The sequence below is a fragment of the Phaethon aethereus genome (assembly GCF_964289735.1).
Source record: "Phaethon aethereus genome assembly, chromosome: 11".
Classification (NCBI taxonomy): Eukaryota; Metazoa; Chordata; class Aves; order Phaethontiformes; family Phaethontidae; genus Phaethon; species Phaethon aethereus.
In genome coordinates this window covers 15,216,047-15,241,011 of record NC_138587.1, presented here as the reverse complement: position 1 = coordinate 15,241,011, position 24,965 = coordinate 15,216,047, and the positions used below count along the sequence as shown (strand labels likewise).

Genomic DNA, 24,965 nt, shown 5'->3' with positions numbered 1-24,965 from the left:
AATCAGTACTTGTCTGCATAGATTTTCATGGTCAGTTCTCAGAGAATAATTTTTCAGTCAAGCATCAAACTTGTGTTGTGGTCTTTAATACAAAATCCCTAGTATGTAAGGTACCATTTAACCAGATCAGCTAATTATCTTTCAAATCTCAATGCCCAAACTCAGTAACTTACAAACTGCAGCAATTCTCCTAGAAAAAGGTTCAAAGTCTATCTTAAATAAAAAAAGAGATTTAGAAGAACCTTTTCTTTCCAACTGCAAGAAAAAGGTTGCTGCTGTAGTATCTGTACAGTAATGATTATAAGAGGTCTGTCAAATGATCTGAGTATGCAACCAGATGATGATATCCCTGCTGATACAGAATTGCACTTCCAGACACCAGAATTTAATGTGAAGAACTACGTCTAGAAACATAGAACGGGAAGGGGCTCATGGGTCTCAAATGTTGTTGCCTTCAATCTCCACACTGGGAAATATGGCAGAATTTCTGTTATACAATTCAATGATCTTGAAACACTAAATTGTATTTTACAGAGCTTATCACCTGGATATGTAAATGTCTGCCCAGAAAATTTGAAAAGAAAAAAAAAAAAAAAAAAGGAAAAAAATTCACAGCATGCTACTATATTTGATATTCAAACATGCTGAACATTCATAATCACACTATAAACCTCACTGTGGCTTGTGGATAGAATGCTGTGAATAACACAGAAATAGAATACAGAAAGGATAATTATCCTTCTGTTTTCTGACTCCTCAAAACAAGCTATAATGACTTACTTGCTTTTAAATAAGTAAAATACAGTCCTTGTGAGGAGAGGGCTTCAAATTCTATTGTTTTTTTCCCACCCTAAACATTAAATATTTCATGGGTGCAACTGAAGCCAGTAGTGCATCCTCTGGAAGGAAAGGAGAGAGCCATCAGCTCTTTGTTGGAAGAGATCCATTATACATCCTGGAAGACACACAGTGAAACAGAAGTATACTTTCTTTGATGATGTTAAAACACAACTGAAAACTAAACTCACTTGTAAATGTTGAGAGTTGTCAGTCATATTGTCCTCTCGTCTACGAACTTCTTCCAACAACTGTGCATTCTTCTTTTTCTCCATTTGCTGATTGTGCTTCAGGTTGGCAACCTTCTTGTTTTGGTCCTTCATATGTCTGAGAATGGTATACATATACGCATTAGCGTTAATGACTGCAATCACTTCTTTTTCTCTATAAATTAACTTGTGACTATGACACAGGACACCAATTCTCCAACAGATACAAATATTCCAAGTATCAGATGGAAACAATAAAACTTCATCTTGCTTTCAAGCTGGCACACCAAAACAGTTTTAATATCGTCAGATTATACAATGGCAAAGTAGTTCTTCAGGCCTACAGGATTTTTTCTTTTTTATCATCTGCTCACAAATACTCATGCAGGTCCCAAGCACTATGCATAAAAATTATTGTAACAGAGGGAGATTACCCAACAATCGTTACACACTGAGTGAGTTCAGGAGCAATTTAAGCAGCATTAATTTCAAAGGAAGCAGAAGGTGAAGGTGATGACTAACGTATGTTGTGAACTTCTATTTTTGAAAACGGGGACTATAAATACAATGCTTCTGAGGATTAAAGTGTGATGGGGTAGGAGGTCGGGTCATAAATATGCCATGATGAATAAAGGATGCCTTTACAAATAGCTTTGTACATAACAAAAACATTACATTTCCTTCTGTCTTTAATAATGAGACCTCCTTCCACAAAAGATTATCAACAAATTTATGATTAACTTCTAATGAAAATGAAAGAATCTTTACTGTTATATATTTTCTTTGTTAATACTTTACTCAAGTAAAAAAATAGATTTTAAAATTATTTCAATGTTCAATTATCTTGTGCTCTGGAACTTATTCATTAAGTAATCAGAAGCTTTCCTGATTCTGATACTTAGCATACATCCATTTAAGAAAGGCAAGCTAATTTTGCCTGGCAGGCACTGGAAAAATATCCTTGCAGTAATGCTTTCTACCTGCTTGGGTTCTTAGATATTGCTCTCCCGACTTTCTTTGACTTTGAGGAATTTGCTCCCTTTTATCTATATAAAAATAAAGTCATGTGCAAATTCCTAATGAGATCTACTCACTAATCCTATTTTGGCAAATGAAGAGAATATTATTCAATGCCCAAAAGGATCACTGAAAATGTCTCTGTTGCTTCCACGTTATAACTTTCAGTGAAAAAAAAAAAGTTATAGAATACATTTCTTGCACCGATTTTATTATGGTAAAGAAACCAGGTAATTTTATATTTACTTCCATCACTGTTTTCTTTCGCCTACCACTGTTTTTTTCACTACTTGTTTATACTGAAAATTAACAATGAATCTTTAATCAATAAACGTTCTCTTTCACAGGTCCATGCCGCATAATTGTAAGCGTAGACCTAATCAGCTTAAAACCAAAATGAGTATTAGAAAAAATTACTTTCATAGCTTCATATATAAATGTGGTATCTGGGCAGAAATTCTGGCGGTGTAATATGACTTTGTCCTGTTAAAATATAAAATGGTTTCCAATCTAATGCTGAGTAAATGATAAATTAATTTATATTTAATCTCTGCAAGAAGTCCGATTTTATGCCAATGCTAACTGCTTCTTTCATCACCCTTCCCTCTCACAATTCCCATTTCAGCTTCTGCCTAGTGAGACACTGAAAAGCAGAACATGGTAAGGCTGCAAAGGAAAACATCTGGCGCCTGTGATATGCGAAATCTTGAAGAGAAGGAAATAAAAGAAAGCTGTGTCGTAGCCTCTCTTTCTTCCTCAGCTGACTACATGCCTATGGAAATGAGAAGAAAACGCTACAGTTAAAAAGCCTGGCTGAGTAGCTTTCTTTTAGGCCTGCGTTAAAGGTACAGGAGGAGTTCACCACAGTTCAATATTTTAGCATGCTTGCTCTGGTATTTGTTCACACGGCTCTGGTTCTGAAACGCTTTTGAATAAAATAGAAGACAAGGATAAGTAAAAATTACGCACAAGAAACAGAAAAATATTTGGGAACAGGACACAATCAGCACAAAATATCATCGGCCATTACCGTATACGATATGAAATATCCACATAGTTTCCTAGTAGCTATGCTGGTACATATAGTTGAGTCTACATTATTCTTTACATGAGGAATTAGTTTCATGTGTTCTGCTACACTGTTTCAATTTAAAGCTCTAAGACCACAAAATTCATTAGACAGAATAAAATAAATAAAACATTACTGTTTAAGATATATGTCTTCAAAATCTGAAATGCATGCTGCAGGGGTCTGGGCTGTAGAATTGATCTTACCATCACACATTAATCATATCCTGGTAATAAAATATATGCAAAAGTATTCTTTGCTTGATAGTGTGACTGCCGCAAAGCAGTAAGATGAAATCCGCAGGTTTCTGATTTTCCTCATTGTTATAGTTCATTTTGAAGTTGGGCATCTATTATCTTAAGCGAGCTGAATTCTTTAACCACTGAACTCGGCATTACAGGCATCTCAAACCAGTTATTACAGAATCCTATGTTGTGTTTGTAATTTTACAAACTTCACAGAACTGGAAAGCCAGTCTTCAAACTAGTTTTAAAGCACCCAAGCCCAGAGCACACTGAAGTGCTGCCAACACCACATTTGGCTTAAAGAAATTATATTCTGAGCTCGTAACATTTAAGGAGCAAAAAAGCAGTCTAAAAAGCAGCATAGGCGACTAACACTCTACACAGATGCTTAACCTTGGACAAACATTAAAATGGCTGGTCAATGATGCTTTTTCAGATAACGTCAATTCCTGTTTGTGTTGCTGTGGTTATAGCCGGTCAGTAATTGTCATCAAACATATAGCAGCTTCACCTATGGGCAAAAAAAGAATTCAGGCTGGAGCTAAGCTGTCTTCAAAATGGAGCTAGAATGTAAGCACATCTTGAAGAAAGGAAAGAAGAGAGTTGAGGGAAGAGGGAAGAAACAAGTTCTGTTCTATTCCATAGTTACAAATTGGATGACTCCATGGGCATCTTCCAACTCATTAGAACATTCAATATAGAGAAGTAGTATCCAGCAAACACCCATGCCACGTAAATACTAGATAACAATGATACTGGAAGTTAATAAAGACGACATGTAAAACATTAGACATAAGAAAAAATTCCAAATAAAATTTGATTCTTCCAGTACATTAGACATTCTCTCATTCCTAACGAAGAGAAAAAGATTATAAAAATAATATACTTCTCTAGAAACTACCCTACTGTGCACTTAACTGAGTTTATGAATTTTTAAACCTAGATCAAGCCATTCTCTGAACTGTAAGTGCACAGTAGACTGCAGCTACGCTACTCCAGTAAAAATTGGTCAGTCGTCCTTCCCCATTCTTCTTCCTAAATCTTCCTGATCTGGGATAGTTTTCAATGATCTTTCTCAACACACAGAATGCTCCACAGACATTAATTTCCACCTCAACTGGGCACTAGACTTAAAATCAGGTATCTAAACCACAGCAATGCCTATATCTGTTTTCCTCATCATTCAACAACTTCTTTAGAAAAAAGGCCTTAGACCACCAACACAGGCATCAGTAGACTATAGCAGTTCAGATTTCTGATATTGCTGAAGAACCACCAAACTATGACTGTTAAAGATTTAGGTACACTTACAATATCATAGATCCGAACAAGACAGGTGAAGGGAAAAGACAAAAAATTCTTATACAGCCCTATAGTTTTGTCTCCTATGAAGTCTGGACCAAAGAACCTAGAGCCCCTTAATCTTGCTGTGCAAACAGCAAGATGCCCTTATATCACTTATTAACTGTTCATTCTTATCACTTATTAATTGTTCATTCTATGTAGTTTTTTAATTTAAATGTCTTTGTAAGAAATAGACATCAGTGTCTGGAGACCCAGACCCTTGATCAGCACAAAGACAAGTATCAAAACAGTAGTAGCAATTTCTTCTTGCTAGTATGACTATCACTAATTGTAATGACTACGTTTAGCCATGTTAATTTGCGTTTTTTCTTATTCTTTTGCAATAGCATTCAAATTGATCTCGTAGTTCTAACTACAGTACACTTAATTCCTTTAGCCCAACTTTTTAAGACAACTATTAACATTTAGTTTCTACATATATATGAGTATCTTTCAGATTTCATTTTACAATAGTGTGTAACTGTTGTCTAAACTCCAATGCTTTCATCACTGATAGCTACAGAAAATCATGCTATTTCATTAAATTCCTAGCTTTAATTAGCCACCTGAGTACCTTGGTCAAAAAGTTGGTAATGTCAGCCAAAAATAAGTGTTACATGCTTAGTATAGCCTTTACCCTATTTCATGAAGATTTTTTTTTTCTCCTTAAAGCATCCAAAAAATGCAGACATGCAAAATACTCCCAAGAGAAAAATCTGTAAAATTTTCTAAAGGAATATGTCTCTAATAATTTTCATCACATTAAACAGCAATACAATGGGACCAGTTGTCTGAAAGTCAATCAAAAAATTCACCAGTATGCTAGGAACCCGTACTCCTCAACGAATACAAAAAATAGAGCACAATAAACTTAAAAAATATTTTCAGGAAAAAATATTTTACAAAATACAACAACGTAGTCAAAACAAGTAATTTCTATAAAATAAGAAAGTCTCAAAAATACATTTTAACATTTAATCCAGTACACATTTTAAATAATCAAACATCTTAATCTATTGTTCTAGGCATGCACAGGGTAGAATATTACCAACATCATTACTTGAAAAAATTTATTTTTTTTAACAGATCATCTCTTTCTCCTTTATGAATAGTCCACACCTTTACAAACAATTCACATATGTGAGCAATAAAATGAATCTTAATATCTTACTAGGCATTCTGGATCTCAGTAGCTAGTCATGCAGAAAACCTGATCCTGTAGATCCTGTCCATGTGAATGTCCATTCTGAACCCCATTACTTTAGTAAGACTCAGTAGAAATATTTCCAACAGTTCAGTTCTTACTATCTTAAAAATGAGAGTATGCATAGATTCCCATTTGATTTATTAAGTCAAAACTAAAACAGCAGCATAAGGGTAATTCTTTAAAATTTAGATCCAACTCCACTGAAATCCATAAGACAGAATTTCTATTGCGATATGAGCAAAGTTAAGTATTGTTTCTGGCATTTTCTTGGAATACAAATGTATTTTCTACTACAAATCCATAAACCTGAAAAACAAAGATGAGTTCGACTCCAGCACACTGTAAACATCACAAGAGACATTAAGAGCGTTACTGACAGACACATTCCTGACACAAATATGCAAGGACACTGGTTATTCACTTACAACCCATTGACGAATTTGTCTGGGGAAAATAGGTATTATCATGATAAGAAAACCTATATCCATGACAGGCTGAAATTTTGATATGACAAAGAAAACATAACATGGCTCAAATAACCATCATTTTTCTAAAAGAAAGCCCTCGTGCTTGACTGCTACATTTAGTAAGTTAAGACGCTAGTCACCTTAAGATTTATGATATGCTAATAAAAAGCTAAGTAGTATCTTCCTGTGCTGTCATTTGCATTTACAGAAATTTTGAGTTTGTTTTTTTTTTTTTAAATCCATATTTTATAACCTGAAGAATTACTAGGACCCAAAACATCTTTTAAAATTTAGGGGACTTCCTTATTCTTAACCTTTCTTATTTTCTTTTTCTTAACTAATACAATTGTCGTGAGGATAAAAAATTAAAGAATAACTTCAATGCAAAAACAGATGCAATCATCCCAGCCATTAAAAAGTTAATTACTTTGACACAGCCAGCATGTCCAGCAGAGCTGACCTTCAAAATAAATGGTAAAAAATTATATTGGGGCTGAGCCTCTTTTTAATGATTTAGATGATGCTCAGAAGCTAGACTGCTTGTACATTCCAGGCCAAATCATTCATCTAGCTTTATGCCCTGATATAAAATGGCAGAGAGTAATGATCATAACCACAGGAAGAAAACAGATTAAAATTTATTAACATATAATATAATAACATTTTATTTCATAACATTTTGCCTTTTTCCTTGTAACATGAGATCTACTGACTGCACAACTGCAAACCCAGCTTACCATTGTAAAAAGTGGTTTTTTGTGTGTGTGTGTGATCCACTGACTAGCAAACACATCATGTTACAGCAACACAGAATGCAACCATTTATTGCTACTGCGTTTGTTAAGAGTGAGGAAAGAATTAGCATGTCCAAAGCTGCAAAGAAGAATATTCCTCATTGAAGTAAGGTGTGTCACAACTCCAGCATCAAAAAGCAAAAAGGAAAAACAAAGGTACAAAGCAGCTGCCTGGTTCTCCCAATACGGAATCTTCAAACCACAGAAAGATGTATATATGTTGCAGGGCTAAATGCATCAGTGCGAACTGCTTCAGTGATGCCCTACCAAAACTGATCCACAAGCCACACCAAATGCGTATTCACCACTGATACAATATATTCCACCCACAAAACAAGCAACATATGTAGAATGGAGCCTAAGAATCTCCCAAAGCTATAATTAAGCAATTTACCACTTCTAATATGTTACCCCCTCCAGAGTAATTATTTCATTCGGGGGTTGTCTCTCTGGTTATTCTGACAGTCTGATGACAAAGCTGCTATGAATATCCATTACAAAATGGTGCCACAACTTGTAATACTTTCTCTGCACAGCCGCTTTATTCCATTCGATAACACTACACAATGCACTCGAATTCTGAGAATATCAGTGGCCAGGTAACTGTGTGCCTTAAGGAGGACGCGGCTTACACCAATTCATCTGGAACTAAAGTATAACTAGCATAAATCAGCTCCATTATCTAGGTCAAAGCTCTTACACCATTTTAAAAAATAGCATTTCTTCTGCTTCTTTTGAATTTGGAGGTTCTGTCTTCTTTTAATGTGAAAATTTGAGAGACCAACATAAAAAGCTCAGAGATGAATACAGACTACTACGTAGGCACATGAGTAACGTGTTTTGAATGAAGATTTCCTAAGGAAAAAAAAAAAATTCCTTGATTTTTGTTTAGACAGAATCAAAAGAAAAGAAAAAAACAGATTTTTTTTTTCTATGTCTGTTATCATAAAGGCCATGTTTTGGAGGAATACTTCAGCCCCGCATCCCAAGGGATTCCTTTCTTTACATGTCTGACTAACCCATTACTAACCTATATAAAAAAAATCCTGTCTCACCTTCGCCCTTCTTGCCCTTACTATTCCAAAGCAGAAAATCTAGCAGATCTTATTCCCACTCTTTTCCTTTTCTCTATAGAAGAACTATATTTTCCCCTGTCTACTTCCCACTGAAAAGGAGCAGGGGCAAGACTTCAACTGCCTGAACTAATTGCCTTTATAATTGTTTAAACTCCTGAACTGTGTAACAACATAACCTACCACCCCACGGCTGACCCTGTGACACAATTTCATTTTTACAGTGGTGCCATCTGATATTGTAACTGAAAAAAAAAAAAATCCATTCTACAGGGACATAAATGTGAGTAGCTTAGCTTCCTTTAGCACGTCTGTTATAACGTGGGATGAGAAGGGAAGTCTGAGTGGATGCTTCCTGGAGAGACAGAAAACGTTGTCACACTGGGGCTGGATTGCCCCTGCTGCCAGGAAGGCTAACAGGGGACATTAAGACCTTCCCTTATGAATTAAGTTCGTGACAACTGAGCAAAATTTTGTTGCCTTGTGGACAAGAGAACTTGGAGGAAAGTAATACTCTCTGGTTAACTTTGGCCAAAGTGACTTTGGCAATGAAGGCCACTAATCTGCTATACACCTCAGAGAAGAGTATCACAAGAAGTTAATATTGCCATCTCCTACTGAAGAACAATGCTTGGTCTTCTTTCTGCCATTCCTCTGAAGCCGAGACTATGGCAAATTCCGTGCCACAGTTCATACTCCATCTACTCTCCAGGAAAACTGAGAAGCAGCCTCTGTGTTCTCTCTATGTTGATATAAAGGACTGGAATCAAAATGACCAGAGCAAAGAATGGACAAAAAAAATTATCCAAACCAAACAATATTTTTAAAACCTCCAAAGAGTTTGATTCCCACACCCCTAATTCCCCAGTTGAATGTAAAAATGCTGTAAAGACCATAGTTACCAGTTAAGATAAATGAATTTTAGTATATTCAATGTTTTCATTATATTCCCAGCTCCTGTTACCAACAGATTACGTAGCTATTTCAGTTTCACTCAAAGGAGCAAGCTTGCAGCCCACACAGATCTATAGAGTTCAAAAAACACAAAGTGATTCTGCTACTGGGTTAAAAAAAAAAGGCCACAAATTCAAAAAGTCCTTTTTTTTCTTCTTCTTTCTCACACACACCCCCCTCCCCATCTCATTATTTCAAATGTTTGAAGCCTGGTTTAAGATTTCTTAATACTCAGATTATGACACTGCTTCAGTGTGACAACTATTTTGCCTCCAAATGCACCACAAAAAGATATTGTTGCCTTGAGAGAACCAACAACTCTGCCTGGTAGAAATAAAGCGAGTGTCACAGAAGTCACTGAAACATTTCTCACCTCAAAGACAAAAACGTGGGAGGAAGGATTTACCTAACGCACAATCTGGGAAGTTTTCCAAAATCTTTGTTTAAGAAGTGTCTAGTCTGACACAGTTGCCTCCAAAGCCCTAGAGAGATGCTAGAAATATCCACATGAGGATCATGCATGAATGAAAGAGACCTACTAAAATCCTGTTCCAAACTATGGTTCATATCATTTTGTTTCAACACATATCTGCACTGCAACCACTGAAACTCCAGTACAGTGCATTGCACTACTGTCTTTCTCAGCACATTCCTACTGGATGACACTTTCTATGAACATGTGCAAAATCCGCACCAGAAGACTCATCTGTCACACATCTCTTTTGTACACCAAGGATTGTTCCGCATTTTCTTCTGATGTTCCTCTTTAAAAAAAAAAAAAATACTGATGATGACAGGACACTAGATGAGAAGGATATTTGATCTGATTTAATATGGCAATTGCTTGCTCAGCTATTTTATTAATTGATACCATTAGCGATAACTGTAGCCAGTAACTGGAAATGGTTTGTTGCCTGATATTTGCAACCAAGGAGTTGCAGTGCTGTTGCTGCTTCATCAGGTCCTTACCAACTGTTGTCCAGGTAAGTTTTTTTTTCCTTTTTCCTCCCTAAAACAAACAAACAAATCCCGCCCCCCCAACCACCGAAACAAACAAATAAAAAAACCCAACAAAAAACCCGCCACCAAGTCCTGACTCTGTTCCAGCAATTCTCTGCTTCCAACTGCTCCACAGCATGTCCGGCTCAGCCTGACAGCGATCAGGATCAAAGCTCCTCTGCCGCACTTCGTGTTTCATTGCAATTTCCTTCTGAATCAAATCTTTCAACTGCAACTCCTGGCTCAACCTCGCAGTTCTCAGGACCAATCCAGCCATTATCATTCAATACATAAATAAAACTTTCCATGCTTTTGCAGTAACCTCTTTAGACCTCCAAATAAATCAGGTACACTTCGTATGATTTCCTGTTTTGACATACTAACTTCCTCTTATTATAAATTCAGATCAGAGCATTTCAATCCAGTCACAATCACATTGTCCAGGCATGTTGCTCTTGCATTATGGAAGCAAACAATGCAAGTGGAAGTGGTTCCACCAACAGCCCAATTCCTAAATTTAGTTGCTCTGTCTCTTTTCAGTCACAGCTTTTTAAGGGCAATCTGTGCTATCTCACAATGATTCTTCACACACCCACCCCTCCACTGTACACAGGGAATCCTGACAGCACTGTGCCCAGGCAGTCCCCAAGCTCCCCAGAGCTACTTTATTGTACGGCTACTTTATTCACACATTCAGGAGGTAAAAAAATATGCTCTGCGGATCTTTCCCCTGCAGAAACCTAGTGGAAGCAGCAGGTCTAGAGAAGCATAAGAAATACTGCTCTGTTTAGTAACCGTGAAGGGGAAAGAGTAACAGTTCCCTATGTTCTCTCTTCCCTAACACAGAATGGTGGTGTCAGGTCCAACCCAGTCTAAACGGGATATTTTTCCTTCAGAGGTGTAGAGCGCTCTTCTCTTCATATCCAGTTTATGCCACATATCCATTAACTTCCCCAGAATATTTACGCTCCAAATCAAAACACATACAAAACAGCACACCAATGAGAAATTACAAAATATCCTTCCTTATTTAAAGAATCCATTTCCAGTTGTCTCAGAAATTACTGTTTTAACCTCTACATGCCTTTAAGCAAACTGAAACGGCAAAGTATAGAATTGAACAGATGGGTTCAGGAGTGGGGTAAAAATGAACAATAACTCATTATCCTGTCCCAGGGACTCATTTGTACCTTTTTATTGTTTATCACTATATTGCATATTTTGTAATACATTACCATCTTCTTTAAAAAAAAGAAAGCAGAATTGCAAGGAAATAAACTTTTAACTTTCATATTTTTTAAATAAAATGAAATGTAAATTTACAGAAATTCGAAACTGCACATGTAATCAGATAAACCTAAATAACCTCTTCTCAAATCATCTCTTTCAAAATAGTTAAATGTTAAAATGTTCGCAATGTTAAAATGTTGATTCTGTATATGTAGCAAACAGACTAAAACAGAAAGACATGACAACAATCTGCCTGTTATCCAATGTGACAACTACGTTTCTCACTCAGAATAACCAGTCTCTTAGAAGAGTAATGTATATCACAGATTCTCTCAGTTTTCATTAGTACACTATCTCAATTTCTCCAGGGAAATTATCTTCGAACAACATATCACTCTGCCCTTGGAACCATCAAACTGACGTTTGACAAAACTGTGGAAGGCTTGTAAGTTAAATTTAAAACTGCGTTAAACCTTGCCTTACACATCTCATTGAGCCCTAGCCTCCCACGGAAACAATTAGGAAGGCCAACATCAGAGGCTGGTGGGAAAATTTCTAGCACTGGTCATTATACATGGAAAAAATATCTATCTCCTCTTTATCTGCAAGCAGAGAAGTTCGGGGAGTATATAACCTGCTGTAACCTAAATTAAAAAAAAAAAAATTTACCGTACTGATTCTTGCTCAGAATATTTTGTATTCTATAGGTAGATGCACAGGAGGGCAGATATGCCAATGTATTTAGTTTTCTTGTTTGCCATCAGTATCAATAGCCCATCATGTTATAAAACAGATGCATTTTTCTAATCATTCTAACCCCATATAAATAAATACAGATGAATAAAATGAGAGCTAAGAACATACTGATTGGCAGAAATTAAATTAATAGATCTGTTTCTTAAATTTTTACCTTAATGGTGATTCAAGCTGCAAAAACTTAACACTTCACTGAAATCCCACAATAAACGCTAATGATACGCTACAACTTCTCTAGGACTCTAGGGATGAAAGTTGGCAAGGTTATGAGGACAGTTTGCTTCAGCAAGGTCAGCTGGTTTTTTAGGTCAATAAAACATAACAGAAATTGCACCTCCAACTGCTGAGCAAATGTTTCTGCATACCAATCATTGAATTCCAGTGAAATCAACCATAATGGCAACTGCATAGCATAATACCTTTCTTTAGGCGCTCTCTGGCTACAGAGATTTTCAATCAATGTTAAGTATGTTCTGATAGAAATGCCAGAGTGGTCACATTCACACAATAATTTCATCAGCCAACTCCAGAGTAAATGCATTTAATTAATTTCTGGAAAAATGAAAGACTCTGAAAATAAATTAAGTATTTTTATAATTCAGGAGTAATAACTATCCATTCAAGCACATTACAATGTGTTTGTAGTAGATAGACAATAAAAACAGTCTTCATCTGGTTCATTACTGCAACCAATAAGCCTCAAGTTTCAGAAACAAATTTTTCCAGATGGAAAGAAACTTGCGATTCTGGTGTGCATTACAGCACATCAGGAAAAAAAACCCTCTTGCCTTGTCAATCTTTTCATAATGAGCCATCTTTGGCTATACAGTTTGAAGGCATACACATCAGAAACTACTCTGACATGTCTGAACCATGAAATATGAACTGTACTTGGTTTTGAGACTAAGATACCAAAACTCTCCCAACCTGCTTCTATATGAATAGAGAACGATGCTGTGCAAAAAGCATACCTTGACATAAAAACTCTGAAAACTTCAGATCTGAACAGATTATAAAGGCAGAGTGGATCTTTGCCATGATTCTAGTCAAATGTACTGCACGGCAATCTGATAGCTGGAACCGTATCTGCAAATGCAAGTTTTTGGTACCTGAAATCCACCTGGGAAGTCTTTGCAGAATACACCCTCCTTCATACTCCAGTCTGATTGAGCTACACTTCCTACACTGATAGTGATTGAAAAGCAGGTCTGTTCCTGCCTAAAGAAAAGCTCCTTCAGTACAGGAAAAAAACCTTTCAAATTTCAATCACCTATTTCAGAAACTGAAAAATAAGTGATGAGCTTAAGAGTATAGAACTGTCTTAAGTACCTGCCACAGGAAAAAAAAAAAGCGCCACACTGAACGGAATGGGCAAAGGAAGAAGCAGAGAAGCAGATGGACCTGTATTCCAAACTGTATAAAGTTATTAGTTTTTAAAATACCAAAGTAGGTGTTTTAAGACTTCACTAATTTACACTTTAGAGTCATTCGTAAGCATGAGAAAGTAGGCTTTGAAGTTAATTTTTCTAAGAGAAAAAAAATGTTGACTAGATAATTTTTTACTTTCAACAAGCACTACAATACATGTAATAATACTTGATAAGATTATTCAAAAACAGTGCACAAGCACAAACACTAGCCAAACTAATCTGAAACCTGTAAGAAAGAAAAACACGAATCTGACTAGATGATGCTATATACAAAAGCAGCATAAAAACCACACACATACATACACCTCCCTTGCAGCTAAAAGCTTCTGAACCAGAAGCCGAACCACTCCAACTCATCCTATTATGTTTTCAACAGGAGTAAAAGTGGTGATTGTAAAGTATTAAGACTAAGACTCTGATCTTAAGTATAAAACTCTCTGTATACTATTGTTGTTCAATCCATTACCTACTGAGTTGGGTTTTCTGCCAAAAAATTATTCCCAATGACGAAGTCCCTCAACAAAGATAACAAAAGTAAAACTGAAAGAAGAAAAAAAATCTTCACATAAAACAACATATGAATTGAATATGTTGTTATTTTTATTTCTTACATACTTTTGATAAAAGCATTCATTTACTGTTAAGTTTCTGATCTAGAAATGGAATGACCAAAAACTTCACAATAGGGACAAGCAGAATAAAAACAGAACCCCCAAAAAAAAGAGACAAACAGAAGCTATTAATATGGAATCAAAATGGCCAAATAAATGAAGCATCAATGAAAAACTTCATTGCAGAAGGAGCAATTAAATAGGAGAGCAGAAAATACTGACCTGGAAGTCAAGCTGGTTGGAGTAGGGATGAAAGCAGCAGTTTGGAGAAAAACAGATAGGGAGGAAGACAGCAAAAAAGAATAAAGGGAGGAACACATTAGTTCTTTTAAAATATAACAAGCAGATGTTATATCAGAAGATTTTATTCCAAAAAAGAAAGGGAAAGCGAGAAGTAAAATAAAATTTCTGCAGCAGTGTATTCTTTCTGTGCACTGAATAAAACAGAAATTCTCATGTAAAATGGCACCTTGTCATTTGTGGACTGTGGAAAACCTCCATAATTATAACCATTCAAATGCATATGCACCTAATGGAACAAATAACTTAGGTGGATATTGTTAGTGTCTGCTGCCACACAAACGTCTCATCACATACCACAAAGTCTTTTTTTTCCACCAACATAGTTTTGATGACCCACATTCATCAAGTCTTCCCAAGAAAGCCAAATCAGCTAAACAGTTTGGCAGCTTGTTCAAAGGTATCATTTAGAAGTTCACAAAGCACTGTATCTAATAATCAAAGACAGACATTTGCCCCCCCAGGAAACAGAGCCCCTTCTAACGCTGACAGCAATTCTTTTTCTTCAGTCGGAAGAATAAGGTTAATACTTCCTCACTGAAAATACTCCGATGCTTGATAACTTATTTGTTAAAAAATACCTAACATGCCCTTTCAATTAAACAAGACAAAAAAAATCCCTGCCTGACACCCAGCTAGACCAATCCTTAAAGCTGTCACTGCTACGCAGTTTTTCATTCACTTATGAAAGGGAAGTTTTTTAAAAGCCCCCCAAAAAAATACTTCTTCTGAACACAGTTTTTTCCATATGCTGATGTTTTGTCATTTATGCAATGAATTGTCAGTGCTGTGTGGACTTATTTTCATCAGAATTCAAATCCAAATCAATTCAGAATGAATTAATTGTAGTCTGATCACCCCAAGATCTTAAATCTATAGTGTTACTACTCAAAACTTACCACTGCATGAGAAGTGGATAACAAAAAAACCCCAGACTGTACACTTAAAAGCAAACTGCTTTTGTCTCATAGCTAGCATAATATTTTTAAATGAACTTTCATATTGTTGTAAGCTTTGCTGAGGAGCTACACTCAATCAAGCAAATGACCGACCAACTAACATACCACTGGAGAAAAGCAAATCCAAGATTTTGCAACCTACACTATCTTCTCATCACTTCATCATGAAGCTACAGCATTTCACTCTTAAACCAGCTACAGTCTGATTAGGATTACAATATTTATCCTATCATAGACAGTTCTCTTAAAGGAGGTAGGTAACATGCTAGTCCTGCTCTATCTCTTACTATCAGCCTTTGCTCAAACTCGTTCTGTGTCCCTGGGGATGACTAAAGCTAAAAGACCACTGTGTGCTGAACAGTTTTGCTGCATGGTAGGCAGTCTGGTCTCTCCAGTAAGGGCACTCAAAGCAACTGACAACACGGGATTTTTAAATATAGCCCCACCTGAGAAAGTAATTATTAATCTAGTTCTTTTCCTCCAAATACACTACTTTCCTGCATGGAATTTGTTGTCTCGTTAAATGAGGTTCCAAAGAACAGCTGGAATGTTGTTTACAGTGTCAGGACCCATGAGCAAGAGCAGCCTCTCTGCTCCTTTTTCATCCTCAGTTTCACACATGCCCATAGTGTACTTTTTTCTCCCAGTCGTTCTGATTTAATCCAAAGGGCACAATGCAAGCAACTGGATACCCGCATTTCTTGGATTCTGAGAGCACTTAGCTACAGTTCTCATCCCTAAGAAACCACTCAATATAAGCAATGTGTTTGCATAGACATTTATAGAATGTTAAGTAAGGTAAAGTTAACACAGAAATGACATCACACGAGTCGCTATCAGCATACTATTCTTGTAAAAGCACAAGACTGCGAGGAATAATCCGGTTCTGAGGACCGAACTTATGCACACGCTTGCAGGCAGCCACATGTCATAATCAGGTTCATAAATTTATCAGGCTACATCTTAAAACCAGTTAGGTTTCTCCTTCCCATTGTTTCTTCTAGCAACCTGTTCCAGAGCCTCCATTCCTCTGAGAATTAGAAAACTTTTTCTTCCTTTCTTTCTCTTTTCAGCCTAAATTTATTAATGGGTAATTTATATCCATTGTATTATGTGCCAACACTCTTTTACTTAAGTCACTCTTCTTTCACCGCAGTGCTTACCCCTTCACATATTTGTAGAGAACAAGCATCCCTACCGAGCCTTTGTTTTGCCGGAGAAACAAACCACCGTTGTTTAGACACCTCCTGTGACATGAACACTCCATTCTCTTCATTATCCTACCAGCCTTCTCTGCACCCGTTTCCAGTTTTAATTCAACCTTCTCAAATATGACTGATGAGAAGTATACAGAGTGTTCCACACGGAACCGTGCTAGCGCTTGATGACATTAATACCTTCCTATCCTTCCTGAAAACATTTATTCTGACATATCAGGATTCACACCTCATTATTTAGATGTCTGCTTCATTATTTAGATGGCTCATAATGACACTGCCATAAGCAAATTCATCCAGTCTTTCTCTTCCTAAACTGTATCAAGGATTATCCTTAGCTTACAGCAGGCAGTCTTACTGGCCCTAACTTCATAATCATACATTTTGTATTATTGTATTTCACTTCATTCCATGATTCAAATTCCCTAGCATATTTCATAAATATCCTTCTCATTCTAACACCATTAACAAAAGCATTAAACAATATACTCCTTCCACCCTGACAGTTCCTTTTCAGCTGCAGTTACCTCCCTTTGGCTAGGCCCTTCACATTAAAATCTAAGCTGATCACTATCTTACCCAGTTTCATTTACATTATAAAAAACAAAACAAAAGACACCACCACACCACATCTCCTTCATCAAGTAAACCAAAGAAAAAAATTAAGCTAAGTTGGATTTAATTTTCATCTGTTCTGATCATAAACAGGTAAATCATGAAAGATATAATAAAAGTTATCAAACAGCTTTAGTATAGGAGGGAGAATTGGTTCTCCTATGTAGTAATAAGTTATAAAAAACAAAATTAATATATATGGAGTAATTTAAGAAACAAACCAACGAGTTTGTATATATGAGGAATAGTATGAATCATGAATCTTAAGTGATGCAACTCACAAGTGTGATAGTTTCTGAGTCAGGAAATTCACATTAAAACCAAATGAATTACCATTCATACGAAGTCTTCTTCAGGCTTATTAATAATGTTCATCAGCCAAATAGCACACACTTATAAATTTAATTACCGGTATCTTGAAGCAGGTATTGCTACCCTTGAGTATTTCACACTTTCTGTCAATACTTTCTGACAAATAGTAGAACATTAGTATTCATCACCTTGTTTTAATTCTTATTTGAATTTGTAAATGTTAACTTTATTAGAAATGTTTTTACTTTTCAAACTGATTTATACAAGTACACCTCATTATGCTGACAAATTTATATGTGAATATAATGAATATTGTGAAAATACTATAGCTTGCAATACTCTACTTTATAACTCTCTCAGAAGTTTACGTTTATAAGTCTTGAGAATTTATGTCGTTGCAATTACCTTGCAACGCAAAGATGTTGGCATAGCAGTGAACATGGATGCCAACAAGGTATTAACCAACAAATACATTTCAAAAGAGCATTCATTTTCCTACAAAACCCCAGAGAAGTGCATGCATCTGAAGTTAGGGGAGATATTGAAGATATGCTATTTCTGAGCAGGAAAAAACAACAAGGAGAAAAAGTAAGGAGAAAAAATAGCAACACAGAGCACATTATATGAATTACAAAACAGCGGGACAAGAAGGAAAGACCATTTTCAAATATGCTTCTGTTAAAGTTGCAGTCATTTTCACAAAGCTTTATTCCCATAAAGTGGGTAAACTGAGCTTTGGCTCCACCTCTTCCCTTCAATAATGAGCCAATCAAGTAGTCATTACAAGCAGAAAAAGTAGTAGCACTTCATAAAATGTTACAGCAATTTACACTCCACCTAACCCCCTAGAAAGGGGAATTTCAACATCAAAGTTCCCTCTCTAGGGACACCAACAGGTGGCACAGTTATATACAGATTTAGATCTTTAGGCCAATGTTTTTAGAAAATAAGGAAGAGGGAGAGTAAATAAATTAAATTTCACAGAAACCTAAGGCGAGCTTGATTAGTAAGAAGTGTTAGATACCCACTCGCTAAAAATATTTCCCTATTACAGCTTTAGACTGCTGGCAGATTGCTAGCCTTACCGTACTACCCGACGAACTTGTGCCTGTGCTTACGCATGGTGGAAAGTAGCCTTAAGACTCCATTACCAAGTAAAGGCAGTAACTTCTGTTGATTAAATCAATAACAGGTAATTTTTACACATTTTTTTCCAGTTTACAGTAATTAACTTATGTATACTGTCTGTATAGGAATTTGGAATTAATCTTGAAAGCTGTTAAATCAAATGAGAAACTGCATTAAAGTTAATAGAATTCACAAACAAATCTTAAAGCATGGTCATTCCCAAAACCTGCAACATACTACTGTCCTTAGCTGGTCAGATATCTTATTGTGAGCGTTACAGAAGGACTTAAAAGTTCCTAGGAAAGCTTAGCTACTCCATCACATTCAAAGTACAGTATATCCTGTTCAAAAAGTCTGTGCTTTGTCAGCGGTAGCAAATTATTTTCTGGAAAGTTATTTCAGGATCAACACTCAACATCAGGATCAACATCCTCATCAACATCAACAGATGGGAAATCAGTGTCCCAAAATTTCACTGATAAAGTGCATTGAACGTTCAAATAAAAAAAAAATTAATACAAATATGGAAAAATCTGTCCATTACATAACCCATTACAGGGTTCTCAGACAATAAGAGGTGGTATGCTGACAAGGCCACAGTAATCTCTCTGCATCCCTTAGTTCCTTGTTTCTTTGTAACCACTGATTTGTAATCAATAATTCTCAATTTTATTCAAATAAATCTACTGATCTATATCAATTCTTTATCTCTTTTTTATATATTTAAATCAAATTAGCATCTACCAAAAATTTTAGATCACAAGCTTCACTACTTCAACATGTTCATCTTTTAATTTTAAATTGTAATTTTAATATTCAACAATTCAACACATACATGATTGCTACATAATAAATCTCTTAAGAGTATCCTCTTGAACAAAAGTTTAGCATCCCTACTATTGTTTCTAGTGTCACACAGTAATTCAGTAGGTTTTCTAGCCCAGTGAGGATATCAGTTACTCTTTTTGTTAAAGCTATACAGTCAGTTTCTACCAGCATGCTCACACCTGGAGTCACACCTATATTACAAGCCCAGGTCTGTATATGGCCCTCACAGTACATGCACCGATGGGGGGAACAGGCAGCACTTTCTTGACGACACAAATTCACTAATTGTGTTATCTGTTTCCAATATGTTGCTTTAGGGTCTTGGAGAGTTTAGGGAGACCTCGCAGTTATGGTGCACAAAGTGACCACTCCTCATAACTAGCTTCCTCTGGTATCTACTTTACACATTAAAATCAATGTCAACACTGGAGTATGCTAAGCTCCTTCTGATGCCATGAGAGAGGTAACTGCTAATTAAAGCTGTCCTCATGTAAACACTCAGCTCTATATCGAGTACAAATCTTCTTTTTTCACTTCAAATTTGAGGTCTTGGTTCTCATGACACTTTGATTGATAACTATATACCATTTGTTATTATCATTACTAAATCTTTGCCAAATGTCTGCAGAGAAAGATAAATTTTGACAACAGATAACTGTGAAGGTTGCTAATTCATCATCAGTAAAAGATGCTCTACACATCTTCATTTCCAAACCGGCTGTTTTCCTCCCCCTAAGGTAACCGACATTTCTGACAGATCTTCCCCTCTTTCAAGGTAATTCTCCCCAGTGGGACAGAGCAGTGCTCTATCTTGACTGGAACTATAGCAATAATCACAACAGTGAGATCCCTTAAACTTCTCTCTTGGAACCATGAAGCACTTTTCTTCTGACTTGACCGCTATAAAACAATTATATAAAATACTTGAAAACATAACATTCCTTCTTTCATTTACCTAAGAGTGGCTAAGTATCAGGAAGGGAATAAAGAAATCAGATGCACATAAATTGCTTATCAATCAAATAAATTGCAGCAGACCGTAGGGGAGAAGGTTCCAAGAATCATTTAATCATGAAGGGTATGAGACAAATGGATCCCAAAACTCTCCTGTCTCCACTAAGGAAAGACTGTACAACCTCCCCAGAAATAAGACAAAGACTGTCTGGTCAATGTCAGAAAATGTTCATCTGAAGAGGACAAAGACTACAGAACCACTAATAGTTACAACTATTATTAAATAGTCATGAGTAGTTAGAAATACTTACCAATACTTTTCAGGACCTCTGAGATCTAGTGATGCTGTTCACACTGCAGAAACATGTGTGAGGACAGTTTTGATTTACCAGTTACTAGAAAGACAGGGTTGCTCCCCAACAAGGTTTTCTGGGAGGATTGTTGTCACTGTAAATTGGATATGGCTTTTCCTATATGTGTGCGTTTCAAGGAGACTACGAAAAAAGTGGCAACGTTAAATTGTTCCAAAGTCAGCAGATGGGAGATGCAGTTCTCAGGTAGCCATTTTTTTCCATTTCTGATTCAATTTTACAAGATGTAACAAATATTCTCTTAAAAAACATATTCTACTCTTAACTCCTCTGCTCTGCAATGAAGATAAAGAAAATAAAACTGCCACTTAATGTAAGAAAAATAATGCAAGAATTACCTTTCCAACTCAGCAATTTTCTTATCTTTGTCATTCTTCTCATTTTCTACTTCCTTGAGTATTTCTAGAAGTCTGTCAACCTCAGCCTGAGCTTTGCCACATTCTTCTCTATAGTACGATGCCTCTTTGTCAAGCTGTTTCATTCTGTCTGCAAATTCTGGATTCATCCGTGCCTCCTCTTCAGCCTCATGAGCCTTCAGAATCAATATTTTAAAAAAATATAAGGACGACAATAATTTATATAGCTTTGAGAGCTTTACTTCTTCAGCCTCGGAGTTCAAATTTTCATTAAAAAGGATTACGGGTATTTCTGTCTGATGACAATATTTTCTACAGAAGCATTATAAAAAGGAATGAAAATATCTTCATAGTCTAAAATTACATTCAGACACTATTATCCAAAAAGGGGAGGGGATTGATTAAGGTTTTTTACATATTTTAAGGATGTTAACCTTGTAATTAATTTAATTCACATTAAGCTTTTAAAGTGTTTCAAATATATAGGCAACTTTTTCAACAAAGTATATTCTCTCTCCCCGTATATATATAGGCACACACTTTGTCCATGTATACGTATATACACACACAGATACATATATATACGTATTGTAATCTGTTTCAATGGAGGTTTCGAACGCAGTTTGATACAAAGAATTTAAAAGGAAGAAATTGTTCTTACGCAATGCTATTTTTATAAGACAAACCAATAAAATATAAAGTTGCTTTCAGCAGACATTTTACCCAATAATCCTTTTTCTCTTATCATTAATACTTAACCTGAAACATCAGAAGAACAAGCCCATTGGTGAAAATGGCACAAACCTGGCAAACACATGCATGGATGGGTGGCAGTTTCACAGACAAGAAAGAACGCCATGAATACAACAACAACAACAGTGCAGAGCCCAATCTTACTCCCATCAAACCTAATGGCGAAGAAAACAATTAACTTCTGTGGGAGCATGATCTGGCATCAAGTGCTTTAAACTTTTGGCTGGAATAATCACAGACAGATGGAAACAACAATGCACTGCAATGCTTAGCCTACCCCTTGCTTCCCATTATTCCTAATTGGCATCTTGAAAGAGCAGGCAAGGAAAAAACAAGTAGTTTAAGGCAGTGCACATTAAACATAGAAAATTCAGGTAACATTCTATTAACATACAGGAATTTTACAGAAATTCAGGATATTTAGAACTGAAGGTGCTCCAACCACCTTATTACGCAGAGAAGACGTGGACTTATTTATCTTCTTAATTTCAGGGAATAGACAATGCAAGCAAGGAATGAAAAATGCAGATCAAAATGAAACATGCATGTTCTGGAAAGAATTAATATAAACTACAGATACTAGAAGGTTCATATTCTTTGCAATGGTTAAAATTTTTTGTATAAATAAAGAACAAGTCTGGGTTTAGTATAAATACAACAATTAAAAAATTGAAATTACTAGGGAAGAAACTTAGAGGGGTTGCATGTAACATATTATTTAAGCATGAGGATAATAAGAAACAAAGAGAGTAGAATTTAAATGTTATTTATCCTACTGTGAGAATTTTATTCAGAAGAAATATTTGGTTATCAAAATAAGCCAGGGGAATGACATGAGAAGCCTACTAAACTTACTGGCCTTGCTCTTCAAATTCTCTATTTAGAATCATACTACATGCTCCAGCCCTGAATTCTGTGCAGATACAGGACTTTTCTAACACAGAGTTCATTTCAAGGTAACATCCAAAGAGTATCTTGATTTTACTGTTTGGGTGAGATGCTAGCAACAGATCATTCTTTTTCATCCTCATAAATATTCCTGCTTTAATAATAAACTTTGATTTTTTTTATACCGGGTGTTAATTGTGTCAAGAAATTTACTTTCAGCTAGCTTTGTAATATTTTAAGTAAATGTAGACTCAGGGCCAATTATCTGAGAGACTGTGCACCAACTTCCAGCTGCAAAACACTTCAATTTTCCATCAGCTCTATTAAGAAATTGGACAATATTTTATCTCTCCAAAATGAACACTAAGTGTTCTTTTACAAAGAATAAAAATAATTCCATCTGTTGGTAAAGGTAAATTCGCTCTAGGGAAAAAACAAACAAACAAACAAAAAACAACTCCCACCTTTAAGATACTAAGAAACCTATGCAAAGAGCATGTTGTTCCCTAACGCTCTTCAGATTTCTCCTCCTCTCCTAAGTGTAAATCCAGAATTCCACAGTTCCCTTCTAGAGACTATCACTCTCTCATATTCCTGTCCCCTTTCCTTCCCTTCTGTTTATTCTAGTGTATAATTCCCTTATTTATCAGCCATGCTTCTATCATTTCATAAACAGGCAAAACACCCACCTTCCTGCCCCTAAGTAGTCTTTTCTTCACTTTAGCATACAAGAACTCTCAGCTTTTTCCCCTGTGCACCTCTACCCTAGCTTTAACCCAGGACAAGAAGCAATGCAGAAGGGATAGAGAAGCCTGTCTTCTGTTGCTTTTCACGGCCACACTGGACTTTCTATGATGAAAATACATATTTGGGCAAGAGCATGATAGGGTCACCAATGCAAAGATGCCACATGTTCAACTACCGTAGAATATTCCTGTTACACAGCAGCTCAGAAATGTACTGAAAATTTGTCTATTGCAAGGCTTATAATGAAAACATCACCTGAGTATTTATTCTTCCGTTTAGCACTATAATCCTTGCTCAATAGCATGCTAAGGAAATTAATGTTCAGTTGCAAAAGTATTTTGAATTCCTGTCCTTTCTGTGGTACTGATGCCACTTCATAGTTGTGGGATGTGTTTTGGGAAAATTCTGTAGCACAAACTTGGGTATTTTATTTCCCTATGGTTCTCAACACGAAGCAGAAGCTATACGATATGATTAAATCCAATACGATTAAGTATCCAACCTACATAGGGTTTTGAGGTGCAGCAGTTATCCATAATGACAGATATATATCAATATAAGCATTCAGTTCAAAGACAAGTATAAGATTTTTTTAATCTTTAAAACAAACAAACAAAAGATCCCAGTATTGCAAACCACCAAGTAAGTTGGTTGCCTCTACTTTTACAAGCGCTTCCTATAGAATATTTTTGGACTATTGACAGGAACCAGATTTCTACAAGGGCACTGCCTTAAAGAAGAAGGAAAGTTAGTTAAAAAGGGAGAGCAAGAACATAAAACATTTTTTAAAATGAGCATTCTGCAGGTGGTACTCTAACTTGCAACAAGTCCCTTGAAGGGAATCCTCATGTTGTAAACAAAGCTGCTGATACTACAAGAGAGCAAAATACAATCCACCTGACATCTCAAGGACAAAGGCATAGAATTACCTGTAAGTGCCCCATTATATTTTATGGCTTTGAAAGATGTGTTTGGATTTGAACTAGGCACTTTTTTTTTTATTTGTTATATACAGATCGGGGGTGATTTGTTGACAGATGGAACTTGACTTTTGAGGTCAAACAGTAGGCCCAAAGGAGATGAAAGGCGGCTCAGCAGACATTGACCCTGCTCCCACCCAGACAGGGCAGATTTCTTTGGCTTTTTTGCAGGCTTGGATCACTTCTAACGAGAAGCTGCATGGTTATCACATGAATCGGAGTCTCTCTTCTATCCTTTTTTTTAATTTCTGTCCCCCCTTTTCCTCCCTAAGTTCTCTGTTTTCTTGGGAAGAATACATTTTCTGTTTTTATGGG

The 24,965-nt window shown here is 36.1% G+C and overlaps 1 protein-coding gene across 1 annotated transcript in view; it reads right to left on the bottom strand.

Moving 5' to 3' along the window:
* The window catches only part of ERC2 (ELKS/RAB6-interacting/CAST family member 2), a gene marked incomplete at both ends in the record, with an annotated part of 440,763 nt that overhangs the window by 212,644 nt on the left and 203,154 nt on the right, over window positions 1-24,965 (bottom strand). The window contains 2 exons of the mRNA XM_082004800.1: window positions 1,029-1,164; window positions 21,265-21,458. Coding sequence (XP_081860926.1) covers window positions 1,029-1,164; window positions 21,265-21,458 — 330 coding nt within the window. The remainder of the gene's footprint in view (window positions 1-1,028; window positions 1,165-21,264; window positions 21,459-24,965) is intronic.